This window comes from Oryctolagus cuniculus, chromosome 4 (genome assembly GCF_964237555.1).
Source record: "Oryctolagus cuniculus chromosome 4, mOryCun1.1, whole genome shotgun sequence".
Classification (NCBI taxonomy): Eukaryota; Metazoa; Chordata; class Mammalia; order Lagomorpha; family Leporidae; genus Oryctolagus; species Oryctolagus cuniculus.
This window is the reverse complement of record NC_091435.1, coordinates 169724535-169739414: the sequence shown is the minus strand read 5'-3', so window position 1 is coordinate 169739414 and position 14880 is coordinate 169724535. Positions and strand designations below refer to the sequence as shown.

General features: G+C 46.2%; 1 protein-coding gene across 1 annotated transcript in view; it reads right to left on the bottom strand.

The window, feature by feature from the left end:
• The window catches only part of FBXL2 (F-box and leucine rich repeat protein 2), a 96501-nt gene extending 83362 nt beyond the window's left edge, over positions 1–13139 (bottom strand). Inside the window, 1 exon segment of the mRNA XM_051818546.2 lies at positions 13033–13139. Within this exon segment, the coding sequence (XP_051674506.2) occupies positions 13033–13035 (3 nt within the window). The 5' untranslated portion in view covers positions 13036–13139.
• Between the last annotated feature and the right edge of the window lie 1741 nt (positions 13140–14880).

The following is a 14880-nucleotide window of genomic DNA, read 5'->3' as shown; positions in this document are numbered from 1 at the left end:
AACACACAAAAATCAGCAGTGTTTGTATACACAGACAATGCCACAGCTGAGAAAGAACTTCTAAGATTAATCCCATTCACAATAGCTACAAAAAAATCAAATACCTTGGAATAAATTTAACCAAGATGTCCAAGATCTCTACAATGAGAAGTACAAAACATTAAAGAAACAGAAGATATAAAAAAGGGAAAATCTTCCATGTTCATGGATTTCAAGAATCAATATCATCAAAATATCCAGTCTTAAAAAGGAAATTTACAGATTCAACACAATACCAATCAAAATACCAAAGACATTCTTCTCAGATCTAGAAAAAATGATGCTGAAATTCATATGGAGACACAGGAAACCTCAAATAGCTAAAGCAATCTTATATAACAAAAACAAAACAGGAGGCATCACAATACCAGGTTTCAGGACACGCTATAGGACAGTTATAATCAAAATAGCCTGGTACTGGTACAAAAACAGATGGATAGACCAAAGGAACAAAACAGAAACACCAGAACTCAATCTAAACACCCACAATCAACTTACGTTTGATCAAGGAGCTAAAATCAATTCCTGGAGTAAGGACAGTGTATTCAACAAATGGTGCTGGAAAAACTGGATTTCCACATGCAGAAGTATGAAGCAAGACCCTTACCTTACACCTTATACAAAAATCCACTCATCATGGATTAAAAGATCTAAATTTATGACCCAACATCATCAAGTTATTAGCGAATATCAGAGAACCCTGCAAGATATTGGCACAGGCAAAGACTTCTTGGAAAAGACCCCAGGGGCACAGGCAACCAAAGCCAAAATTAACAACTGGGATTACATCAAATTTAGATGAGAGGCAACTGACAGAATGGGAGAAATTATTTGCAAGCTATGCAACTGATAAAGGATTAATAACCAGAATCTGCAAAGAGATCAAGACACTCTACAACAACAACCAACCCACTTAAGAGATGGGCCAAGCACCTAAACATTTTTCAAAAAAGGAAATCCAAATGGCCAACAGACATGAAAAAATGTTCAGGATCACTAGCCATCAGGAAAATGCAAAGCAAAACCACAATGAGGTTTCACCTCACCTCCATTACAATGGCTTTCATACAGAAATCAACAAACAACAAATGCCTGCGAGGATGTGGGGGAAAAGGCACACTAATTCACTGTTGGTGGGAATGCAAACTGGTAAAGACCATTTGGAGTCAACCTAAATGCCCATCAACAGAAGACTGGATAAAGAAATTATGGGATATGTACTCTATGAAATATTACACAGCAGTAAAAAAAATTAAATCTGGTCACTTGCAACAAAACAGAGGAACCTGGAAAACATCATACTGAGTGAAATAAGCCAGTCCAAAATGGACAAATATTATATATTCTCCCTGATCAGTGACAACTGAGCACCTAAAAGAAAACCTGTAGAGGTGAAACTGACACTGTGAGAAGCAATGACCTGATCAGATTTGTTCTGTCAAGGAACAACTTACTATTTTATTATTTTTAGTATTTTTCGAACTCTTAACACAGAAATATTCTTAGGTGTTTAAATGCAATTAAAAACCAATCCCTGTGAAAAATAAGAGAATAAGAGAGGGAGGAGATATACAGTACGGCACACATTCCCACGGTCTTACATCTAAGGCAAAGCTAAAAATTTGCCATGGGACTCCAAATTCCATTTAGTTGGCAGGTATCAATGTCATCTTACATGTTAAAGTGATCATATTAAGTGTGTAACTGATCATATAGACAGGACTAAGTGTTAAAGGGATCACATAAGACCAAGTGTCTGCTAATAACAATAGATAGAATTAAAAAGGAGAGAATGATCCAACATGGGAAGCAGGCCACACAACAGACTCAGAATTCAAATGCCCTAAATAGAACTCTGACCTCAGAATCAGCCCTTAAGGCATTCCGTTCTGCCTAAAAAGCCCATGAGATGGCCGGCGCCGCGGCTCACTAGGCTAATCCTCCACCTTGCGGCGCCAGCACACCGGGTTCTAGTCCCAGTTGGGGCGCCGGATTCTGTCCCGGTTGCCCCTCTTCCAGGCCAGCTCTCTGCTGTGGCCAGGGAGTGCAGTGGAGGATGGCCCAAGTGCTTGGGCCCTGCACCCCATGGGAGACCAGGAAAAAGCACCTGGCTCCTGGCTCCTGCCATCGGATCAGCGCGGTGCGCCGGCCGCGGCGGCCATTGGAGGGTGAACCAAAGGCAAAAGGAAGACCTTTCTCTCTGTCTCTCTCTCTCACTGTCCACTCTGCCTGTCAAAAAAAATAAAAAAATAAAAAAGCCCATGAGAGCATTTAAGGCATGGAAAGCCAAGACACTCTGGCAAAAATTTATCTACACGAAGGATCTTTATGAGTGAGATCCCAGTGGAAAGAAGGGGCCATCAAAGAAGGAGGTACTTTTCTCTGAAGGGAGGAGAGAACTTCCACTTTGCCTATGGCCCTGTCTAAAGCTGACAGAGTTTGTGGACTCAAAATGCTTCCATAGCCTTGGCAGCTCATGACAAGAGCCTCGAGTGATCACTGACATCATAAATAAGAGTTTCAGTTGTTAAATCAACAACAGGAGTCACTGTGCAATTGCTCCACATGTAGGACCTCTGTCCTTAATGAGTTGTACTGTGAGAATTAACAGTAATACTTGTCTTCAAACAGTACTTTATACCTCTGTGTGGGTGCAAACAGTTAAAATTTTTATTTAGTATAGAGTTGATCTTCTGTATATAAAGACAATTAAAAATGAATCTTAATGAAGAATGGGATGGGAGAGGGAGTAAGAGGTGGGATGGTTTGGGGGTGGGAGAGCACATGAGGGGGAAGAACCACTATATTCCAAAAGCTATACCTGTGAAATTTGTATTCATTAAATAAAAGCTTTAAAAAAGAAAAGAAAAATACACCACTGAAAACAACAGGAATATTTATGGAAAGAGCATGGCCAAGTCATTACTTATCAAGAGTCATCTAGAATGCAAATGGCCTCAATTCTCCAGTTAACAGACACAGACTGGTTGAATGGATTAAAAAAACAAAACCCATCTATTTGCTGCCTACAAGAAACACATCTCAGCAACAAAGATGCATGCAGACTGAAAGTGAAATGATGGAAAAAGAGACTCCACACCAACAGAAACAAAAAAAGAGCTGGTGTAGCCATCCTAATATCAGACAAAATAGACTTTTAGTCCCAGCTGCTCCACTTCTGATGTAGCTCTCTGCTATGGCCTGAGAAACCAGTAGAAGATGGCCCAAGTCCTTGGGCCCCTGCGCCCAAGTGGGGAGACCCAGAGGAAGCTCCTAGCTCCTGGCTTCAGATCAGCGCAGCTCTAGACATTGTGGCCAACTGGGGAGTCAATCAGTGGATAGAAGATTTTGATCTCTCTCTGTCTCTGTCTCTGTCTCTGCCTCTCCTTCTCTGTGTAACTCTGCCTTTCAAATAAATAAATCTTTGAAAAAAAATACATACTACAGGGAAGTTACAATCAAAGCAGTCTGGTACTGGTACAAAAACAGAAGGACAGACCAGTGGAACAGAATAGAAACGTCAGAAATCAATCCATGCATCTACAACCAACTTCTCTTTGACAAAGGAGCTAAAATCAATCCCTGGAGCAAGGCAGTATCTTCAACAAACGGTGCTGGGAAAACTGGATCTCCACATGCAGAAGTATGAAGACCCCTACCTTACACCTTACACAATAATCCACTCAAAAGGATCAAAGACCTAAATGTATGACCTGATACCATCAAATTATTAGAGAACATTGGGGAAACCCTGCAACACTTTGGCATAGGCAGAGAGATCTTTGAAAAGACCCCAGAGGCACAGGTGATCAAATCCAAAATTGACAAATGGGATTACATCAAATTCAAATGCTTCTGCACTACAGAAGAAAAACTCAGCATAGTGAAGAGGCAACTGACAGAAGGGGAGAAATTACTTGCAAACTATGCAATTGATAAAGGGTTAATAACCAGAATATACAAAGAGATCATTCAAGAAGCTCAACAACAAGAAAACAAACAACCTGGTTAAAAAATGGGCCAAGGACTTAAACAGACATTTTTCAAAAGAGGAAATCCAAATGGCTAACAGACACATGAAAAAATGCTTGGGATCACTAGCCATCAGGGAAATGCAAAGCAAAACCACAATTAGGTTTCACCTCACCCCTGTTAGAATGGCTTTCATAGAGAAATCAACAAACAACAAATGCTGGTGAGGTTGTGGGGGAAAAGGCACACTAATCCACTGTTGGTGGGAATGTAAACTGGTACAGCCACTGCAGAAGACAGTATGCAGATACCTCAGCAATCTGAAAATAGACCTGCCCTGTGACCCAGCCGCTCCTGGGAATTTATCCAAGGGAAAGGAAATCAGCAGATCAAAGAGTCATCTACACCCCATGTTTACTGCAGCCCAGTTCACAACAGCTAACACATGGTATCAACCCAAATTCCTGTCAACTGAAGACCAGATGAAGAAATTATGCCATAGTCTTTTAAAAAGTGAAGAAGGTATAGCCTCAGGGATGAGTTAGGGAGAAAATGGCAGAGGAAACTTCATGCAAATCAGAGGGACACAGTAGACCTACATGGAAGGTGTGGATGTGCACAGCTCAGGGCCAGCAGCTGAGAATCTCAGCACCAGCTCTGGAGACAGAGGTGAGATTAGTCTGCAGTTGCTGAAGTCACTGGCGATAAGGCTGTGGCAAGAGCCTCCGTGGGCCCAGTTTGGAGCCCTGTAGGAACAGTGTACCTGCCAAACTACAGGAGACAAAAGGGGGGCATGTTTCTCTCCCCAACAACCCTGCAACAGCATCCTATAACAAGCCGAGAGACAGCAGGTGCCACTGTGGACATATGTATCAGCTGTGCAGGCTCATTTGGGTCGTTTGACAGTATCCTGTAGATCTCCAGCAGTCTTTATTAATTTTCTAGTTACTTCTTCTTGTTTTTTGTCTGACTGTAAAATACTATAATTACTATAAAAAAGACCCAATATACAGGTTCTAGGAGTTCTTGAAGGCATGGAAAGAGAGAATGGATTAGAAGGCCTTTTTAGTGAAATAATTACAGAAAACCTGCCTAATTTGGAGAAAAAAAGGGAAATCTAAGTACAAGAAGCACATAGAACGCCTAATACACATGACCAGAAAAGATCTACACTATGACGCATTGTAGTCAGAGTCTAAAGTGTGCCCAAGAGAAACGCCAGATTACTTTCAGAGGATCTCCAGTTAGACTCACATCAAAAACACTCAGGCTAGGAGAGAATGGAGCGCTATATTCCAACTCTTAAGTGCAAAAAACTGTCAACTCAGAATACTGTACCCTGCAAAGCTCTCATTGATGAATGAAGGTGAAATAAAGACCTTCCATGACAAACAGAAGTGGAAAGAACTTGTCACCACTCAACCAGACTTACAAAACACGCTTTAGGATGTGTTTTACACAGAAACATGTTCATCTACTACAGAAGACGGTGAACACAGAAAACCTCCCAGTAAAAATACAAACAAAATCGGGGCCAATGCAGTGGCCTCCGCCTGCGGTGCTGGCGTACCATATGGAAGCCGGGTTCTAGTCCCAGTTGCCTCTCTTCCAGTCCAGCTCTCTGCTGTGGCCTGGGAGTGCAGTGGAGGATGGCCCAAGTGCTTGGGCCCCTGCACCCACATGGGAGATCAGGAAGAAGCACCTGGCTCCTGGTTTCGGATCAGTGCAGCACCAGCCGTAGTGGCCATTAGGGGAGTGAACCAACAGAAGGAAGACCTTTCTCTCTGTCTCTGTCTCTAACTCTACCTGTCAAATAAAAAAAAAGATTTAAAAGAAAATATCTACTTAAAAATATAAAATCAAAAGTAAAGAATAGGGCTACTTATGGAAAAATGGCAGGGCCAAGTTGTTACTTATCAAGAGTCACCTAGAATGGAAGTGGCCTCAAATCTCCAGTAAAAAGACACACACTGGCTGAATGGATTAGAAAACAGAATCCATCTATTTGCTGCTTACAAGAAACACATCTCAACAACAAAGATGCACACAGACTGAAAGTAAAATGATGTAAAAAGATATTCCATGCTATCAGAAACCAAAAAAGAGCTGGTGTAGCCATCCTAATATCAGAAAAAATAGACTTTAATATAAAAACTGTTGAGACAAGGAAGACTATGATTAAGGGATTAATTCAACAGGAGGTTGTGATTATTATAAACGTATATATACCTAATTATAGGGCACCTGGTTATTTAAAAGAAATGTAAGGGATCTAAAAGGAGACATGGACTCCAATACAATAGTAATAGGGAACTGAACTTCAACACCCCAATTTTCAGCAAAGGACAGATGAACCAGACAGAAAATCAGCAAGGAAACAACAGAGTTAATCAACACCACAGAATAAATGGACCTAACAGGTATCTACAGAACTTTCCATCCTACAGTCACAGGACACACATTTATCTCACAGTGCATGCAACTTACTCTAGGATTGACCACATGCTAGGCCATAAAGCAAGTCTGAGCCAATTCCAAAAAAATTGAAATCATACCAAGCATCTTCTCTGATCTCATTGGAATTAAGCTAGTGTGGGGAGCAGGGCCCGGCCCCCACAACATGGCGCTGAGAGGGAGTAAACCACTTCCACACAGCTGCCTCACCAATTTGACTAACAAGCTTCAGGAGCTGATCCTGCCCCTGATTGGAGGAGAGCAGCGTGCTCAGCGCGTGGGGAGAGAATGCCAGCAGAGTTGGGATTGGTGGAAGAGGACCATAAAGGAGGAGAGAGACAACATGCAGGAGGAACACCTGAGCAACCCCTGAGAGAGCCAGCCGGCGGTGTGCCGCCCCTCTGCGGAGGCGGGGGGGGGGGGGGGGGCGGGGAGCGGCAGCAAACCCAGGAAGGGCTGGGGAAAGAGAACAGCGCAGGGTCTGGTGTCGTTCCTCCGCGAGTGGGGGAGCGACAGCTGGAAATCAACAACTCAAGAATCTCTAGAACATATGCAAACACTTGGAGACTGAACAACATGCTCCTGAAGGAACAATGAGTCATCTTCAAGAGAAGTCAAAAAATTCAGGAAACAAATGAAGATGACAACACAACATATCAAAACTTATGGGATACAGCAAAAGCAGTGTTCAGAGGAAAGTTTTAGCAATTGGTGCCAACATCAAGAAATTGGAAAGGCACCAAGTAAATGAGAAATCAACGCATCTCAAGGACCTAGAAAACAGCAAACCAAACCCAAATCTAGAAGAGAAATAATTAAAATTAGAGAAATCAACAAAGTTGAATCAAAAAAATACAAAATAACCATGATATGAAGAGCAGCTTTTTGAAAAAATAAACAAAATTAACACACCATTGGCCCAACTAACCAAAAAAAGGAGGGAGAAGACCCAAATCAATAAAATTAGAGATGAAAAAGGAAATGTAACAGATACCACAGAAATAGAAAGAATCATCAGAAATTACTACGAAGAGCTGCATGCCAACAAACCAGAAGCCTAGAATAAATGGATAGATTGCTGGACACATACACCTATCTAAATTGAGCCTTTAACAGAAAACCTAAACAGGCCAATAACCAAGACAGAAATCGGCCGGCGCCCAGCTCACTAGGCTAATCCTCCACCTTGCAGCGCCGGCACACCGGGTTCTAGTTCCGGTCGGAGCGCAGGATTCTGTCCTGGTTGCCCCTCTTCCAGGCCAGCTCTCTGCTAAGGCCCGGGAGTGCAGTGGAGGATGGCCCAAGTCCTTGGGCCCTGCACCCCATGGGAGACCAGGAGAAGCACCTGGCTCCTGGCTTCGGATCAGCGCAACACGCCAGCCGCAGCAGCCATTGGGGGGTCAACCAATGGAAAAGGAAGATCTTTCTCTCTCTCTGTCCACTCTGTCAAAAAAAAAAAAAAAAAAAAAAAAAAGATTGACCTATTTTGCCACAGTGCCAGCCCCTTATGTATATAAAGTTAATTGACAACAGATCTTAGTAAAAAATCAGAATGCTAACAGGAGAGGGAGGAGGAAAAGGGGTGGGAGGGCAGGTACAGTGGGAAGAATGACCAGGTTCCTGAAGTTGTGATTATGAAATCAAGTCCTGATTACAACAAAATGTGTGAAACTGGAAATCATCATGCTTAGTGAAATAAGTCAGTCCCAAAAGGACAAGTAGTGTGCATTCTTCCCGATCTGTGATAACTAATGCAGCATCTAAAAATTAATCTATAGAAGTGAAATTGACACTGAGATGCAATGACTTTGAACAGCCCTTGTCTCAACTATTGAGGACTTTTTTTCAGACTATTAATTGAACTCTTAATATATGTGTATAAAATTAATTGAAAATAAGTCTTTGGAGTCAATGCTGTGGCACAGCAGGTAAAGCCACTGCCTTCACCTCATGTGACAATTTTTAACTTCGTCTATGGTATCTCATATATAGTACGGCCCACTTTCAATCTGTATTTGTATCTGAAAGTCTTTGATAGCACATAATTGGATCAGGCATGGGGTGTTTGTTTTTAAGATTTTTAGGGTCTGGCACTGTGGTGCAGCAGATTAAAGCCCCAGCCTGCACTGTCAGCATCCCATATAGGGGCCAGTTCGAATCTCAGCTGCTCCACTTCTGATCCAGCTCTCTGCCATGGCCCGGGAAAGCAATGGAAGATGGTCCAAGTCCTTGGGCCCCTGCACCCACGTTGGAGACCTGGAGGAAGTTCCTGGCTTCGGATAGGCTCAACTCTGGCCGTTGCAGCCATTTGGAGAGTAAACCAGCAGATGAAGATCTCCCTCTCTCTGTCTACCTCTTTCTGTAACTCTGTCAAATAAATTTTTTAAAAAAGGTTTTACTGGGGACAACGCTGTGACATAGCGTGTAAAGCCACCGCCTGCAGTGCTAGCATTCCATATGGGCACCAATTTAAGACCCAGCTCCACTTCTGACCCAGTTCTCTGCAGTGGCCTGGGAAAGCAGTGGAAGATGGCCCAAGGCCTTGAGCCCCTGCACCCAAGTGGAAGCTCCAGAAGAAGCTCCTGGCTCCTGTCTTTGGATCAGCACAGCTCCAGCCGTTACGGCCAACTGGGGAGTGAACCAACGGATGGATGGCCTCCATCTCTCTCCCTCCCCCCCTCTCTCCCTCTGCCTCTCCTTCTAACTCTGACTTACAAATAAATAAATCTTTTAAAAATATAAAAAGATTCTATTTATTTGAGAGGCATAATTACATAGTGAGAGACATAAAAGATTTTCCATCTGTTGATTCACTCCCCAAATGACCACAATGGCCAGAGCTGAGCCAATCTGAAGCCAGGAGCTTCTTCTGGGTCTCTCACATGAGTGCAAGGGCCCAAGGACTTGGGCATCTTCTACTGCTTTCCCAGGCTATAGCAGAGAGCTGGATTGGAAGGGGAGTAGCTGGGACACAAACTGGCACCCATATGGGATGCTGGTGCCACAGGCAAAGACTTAGCCTACCATACTATAGAGCCAGCACCCAGATATGGTTTTTGTTTGTTTTTTATCCACCATGACAGTCTGTATTCTAAATGGCCTTAATCTTTTTTGCATCTATAGTGATTACTGATAAGGAATAACTTAATTCTGCCACTCTTTAATAATTTTTCATTTTTTTTAAAGATTTATTTATTTGAAAGTTACAGAGAGAGGTAGAAACAGAGACAGAGGTCTTCCATCTACTGGTTCACTCCCCAAATGGCTGCAACGGCTGATCCAAAACCAGGAGCTTCTTCCAGGTCTCCCACATGGGTGCAGGGGCCCAAGTTCTTGGGCCATCTTCTACTGCTTTTCCAGGCCACAGCAGAGAGCTGGATCAGAAGTGGAGCAACCGGGACTCAAACTGGCACCCATATGGGATGTTGATGTCGCAGGCTGGGGCTTTAACCCACTGCACCACAGTACTGCCCCTGCCACGTTTTTGTTTAAATCTGTGAGAACAAAGAGTGAGAAAAGTGTTACTATATTCAACCATGATTATGGTTTTCTTTCAGGTTCGGTCATATTTTTGGCCTTACATGTTTTGCAGCTTTGTAGTGTTGTATATATATTTAGGATTTTTATGTATTTTAAACGAACTGGCCTTTTGATAATTACAAATCATTTTTCTTTCTCTGTAGAAATGATCCTTGTCTTAAATTCTATTTTGACAAATGTTAATATAGCAACATCAGCTTTAAGATTTTATTTATTTGACAGGCAGAGTTACAGAGAAAGGGAAAGACAGGGAGAGGTCTTCCATCTGCTGGTTCACTCCCTAAGTGGCCGCAACAGCTGAGGCTGGGCCGATCTGAAGCCAGGAGCTTCTTCTGGGTCTTCCACACAGGTGCAGGGGCCCAGGGACTTGTGCCATGCTCCGCAGCTTTCCCAGGCCATAGCACATAGCCGATCAGCAGAGGAGCAGCTGGGACACCAGCCAGCGCCCGTGTGGGATGCCAGCACTGCAGGTGGAGGCTTAGCCTACTACACCACAGCGCCGTCTCCACGACGTCAGCTTTTTGCATGGTACGTCTTTTTCATTCTTTTATTCTCAATCTGTGTCTCCACATACATAGTCATGCACCACATAATGATGCTTTGGTCAAAGGTCGCTATGAGATTATATTGTGTAGTGCTGTCATGGCCATCCTAGTTTGTGGAAGTATACTTCATGATACTCACACTGATGAGACCGCCTCCTATAGTCCCATCACCATCACTGTTCGATACATAACCACATAGTGTTTCTTACAGAAGGCATGCAGTTGGACCATGCTGTTTTTATCCAGTCTGACAACTGCTACCTTTTGAGTATATGGTCTATTTACATTTAGTGTAATTACTGATCGTTGGTGTTTTCAAGTTTTTATTTTCATTTATTTGGAAGAGAGAGAGAACACTTATCTCCTATCTGCTTTTTCACTCTCTCCAACAGCCAGGGCTGGTTTAGGCTAAAGCCGGAGCCTGTAACTAGGACCAGGTCTCCCACATGGGCAGCAGGGAACCGTGTACCTGAGCTATCATCTGTTGCCTCCCAGGGTGTGCAATAGCAGGAAGCTGGAGTCAGAAGTGGAGCCGAGACTCAAATTCAGGCACTGAAATGTGGGACTGTGGACATCCCAAGCAGCATATTAACCACTGTACCAAATGTTCCTGCTCGGTTTAAAGTCTACCAGTCTGCCTTATTTGAAAGGCAGAGCTAGAGAGAATATCATCCATCTACTGGTTCACTCCCCAAATGGTCACAATGGCCAGGGATAGTTCAGGCTAAAGCCAGGAGCCTGAACTCCACCAGGTCTCCCATGTGGGTGCAGGAGCCCAAGCACTTGGGCCATCATCTTCTGCCTTCCCAGGTGCATTAGCAGGGAGTTCGATCAGAAGTGGAGCAGCCAGGGCTGCCAGTGTCACAGGTGCAGCCATGCCCCAATTCTAGCCCCAAGAGTCTATCTTATTTATATTCATTTTCTACTTGATCCATTTGTTCTTTCTCTGTCCTGTTCTCGTGACTTCTTTTTTATAACTGTTATAGACTATTTATTTCAGTAATCAACCTTACGGTTTACCTGTTTAGTTTAACATATACTCTAGTGATTGGAGTACCTTTTAAACTTACCACAATCTAACTTCACCTCACTTCCTGCAGTGCACTTTGTCATGTCTCTTCTTATATAATGGTACTTCACAAAGCTTACAGAGGGGCCAGTATTCCATTTCAAGGGTGTGCGCTCAAGCCCGAGGCCAGCTCCATCCCTTTGGAGCCCCCTGCAGAAATCATACCTTTGCTAGCAGATGCCTGAGCCCTCCCCCAGGTCTTCCAGGCAGGTTTTAAACACTACCTGAAGGGGGGGGGCGGGGTGACGGGTGGCATGCCCATAGGTTTCCACATTTACTGAACAAATGTGGTGATTTCTGAAGACATTTACAATGTACTCATTATGGAACAATCAAATCTTAGTGAGGGAGCTGCACTCGGGGGGGGGGGGGACCTGCAGTTTTAATGCCCCTCATTTTAAAAATAGGGGGAGAGGGAGGTCGCCGAAATCACGAATTTAAATTTGCACCTGCTAAGACAATCAAATGATGAATCTGAAACACATGTTGTGTGCCACCTAAAATCGCAAACAAGGCAGTAAGCACACAGCCCGCAATACTGTAAATAGGAACGTGCACCATATGCATAGATTTATTATTTTAAAAACCACACCCTCCCAGGGAGGTTTCTCAGGTTCTCTGGGGGACAAACAGGCTCACAGCATCCCAGGCCGCTGCCTAGGGGTCCCGGCTGCGACCCACACGCCCAGCGGCAGGCTGCGGTCACCCCAGCGCCGAAGGGCGTTCGGAAGCCCCCGGCCGCCCCTCCCAGGGCCCGCCCAGCGCTGCCCAGCCCTGCCCAGCGCTGCCCAGCCTGCCCAGCCTGCCCAGCGCTGCCCAGAGCTGCCCAGCCAGGTCCAGTCCGGCCCAGCCCTGCCCAGTGCTGCCCAGCCCGGCCCAGCCCTGCCAAGCCCTGCCCAGCCTGCCCAGCGCTGTCCAGCCAGGTCCAGTCCGGCCCAGCGCTGCCCAGCCCTGCCCAGCCTGCCCAGCGCTGTCTAGCCAGGTCCAGTCCGGCCCAGCGCTGCCCAGCCCGGCCCAGCCCTGCCCAGCCCTGCCCAGCCTGCCCAGTCTGCCCAGCCATTCCAGTCCGGCCCGGCGCTGCCCAGCCCGGCCCAGCCCTGCCCAGCCTGCCCAGCCCTGCCCAGCGCTGCCCAGCGCTGCCCAGCCAGGTCCAGCCCGGCCCAGCCCTGCCCAGCGCTGCCCAGCCCAGCCCAGCCCTGCCCAGCCTGCCCAGCCTGCCCAGCCCTGCCCACCGCTGCCCACCGCTGCCCAGCCAGGTCCAGCCCAGCCCAGCCCTGCCCAGCGCTGCCCAGCCCGGCCCGGCCTCTGCACGACCCCGGCGCCGCCCGCCTGACCCCAGCGGGCAGCCACGCGAACGCCCGGCCCAGGGCGCGTAAGTTCGAGGCGGGCAGCCCCACGCCGGCCCGGACTCACCATGGCCGAAGAGCCGCGAGCGCGCCCACAGCCCGAGTCCCGCGGCGCCGGCGACGCCCGTTGTCCTGGTGACGCCAGCTGCGCGCCCCGCCCCGGCCCCAAGGTGAGCTCGGAGCCGGCCATTGGCGGCCGGCGGACACGTGACGCGCGGGGGCGGTGCCCGCGGGGGCGGGGCCTCGGGGCTTCGCCGCTGGTGCCTCCTGCACCTGTCGGATGACCCGCACGCACGGCGTGCCGAGGGACCCAGACTTGGGTGCATCTTCCTGATGAAGGCGCTATTGCGCAAGTGAGGCATGATGCATGGAATTACCAATTTCAAGGATGACAAAGGTCGCTCTAAAACCAGGGTTTGAGGTACCCATTGTATTCCAGTCTACCTGCTTCCAAGCTTCCAGCAAAATACGTGTTCTTAGAAGCGGAGACCTACCATGTGCTGTTTTATAATCTGCATTTTTTCTGCTAAAATTTTTGCCTTTGCATGCCCATTTCTGGAACAGCACTGATGCACTGCTTTTGATTTATTAAGTAATTTGTTGGGTGATTTTAATATGGTTGAGCAGAACTTGATCCTGGAGCCCAGCTCATTATGAAGAAGTAACAGATTCGACCACCTGTCGTCTCTCCTCCTGAATGTCCAGGGGCATCACAGATTTAATATGGCCCAAATAAACCTCATGATCCAGGTTTCTTGCTTTCTCTTTTTAAAGGATGCGTTCATTTATTTGAAAGGCAGCGTTACAGAGAGAGAAAGGTAGAGACAGAAACAGAGGTCTTCCATCCACTGGTTCACTCCCCAAACGGCCACAACTGCTGGAGTTGCGCCCACCCGTAGTCAGGAGCCAGGAGGTTCACCTGGATCTCCCATGTGGGTGCAGGGGCCAAAGCACTTGGGCCATCCTCCACTGCTTTCCCAGGTGCATTAGCAGAGAGCTGGATTGGAACAGAAGCAGCCAAGACTCAAACTGGCACCCATATAGAATACCGGAGCTGCAGGCGGCAGCTTAACCCACTGCACCACAACGCTGGTCCAATATTTTCCATCTTTTTGTCTCATTGTACCATGTCCTGAAAGACACCCTCAGCTTGGTGCTTTGTTCTCTAATCATTCCCTGGATTTGTCCATCCAATCTGTCATTCATCCCAGCTGTTTGAGTTTTTACAAAATTTCAACAACCGTATTTTATATTTACAAAGTTTTGTTTCTTTTCTCACAGCTGTTCATATTACATACTGGGTTTAAATTTTTTATTTTGCAAAAAAAAATCTTTTCACTTACCAAAGAAAGTTATTGTATATCTTTTATCCAGTTTCTCCTAATGCTAACATGTTCCGTAACCACGGCATATTTATCAAAAGTAAGAAATTAACACTGGAACAGTAATACTAACTAAAGTGTGCAATCCCGAAGCAGGACCATTCCTTGTTTTCTGTAGTCTTTCATGATCAATAGGAAGACCCCTCATCAGGCGTTTTGCAGAATGTCCCTCAATTTCTGGGTGTTCCTTTTTTTCTGATAGCTTTGTGTAATTAGATTCTGGAGCAGAATACCACAGGAGTGATGAATATGTCCTCCTTTGGCCTGCGCCACAGCTCACTAGGCTAATCCTCCGCCTGCGGCGCCGGCACCCCGGGTTCTAGTCCCAGTCGGGGCGCCGGATTCTGTCCCGGTTGCCCCTCTTCCAGGCCAGCTCTCTGCTGTGGCCAGGGAGTGCAGTGGAGGATGGCCCAGGTGCTTGGGCCCTGCACCCCATGGGAGACCAGGAAAAGCACCTGGCTCCTGCCATCGGATCAGCGCGGTGCGCCGGCTGCGGCAGCCATTGAGGGGTGAACCAACAGAAAAGGATGACC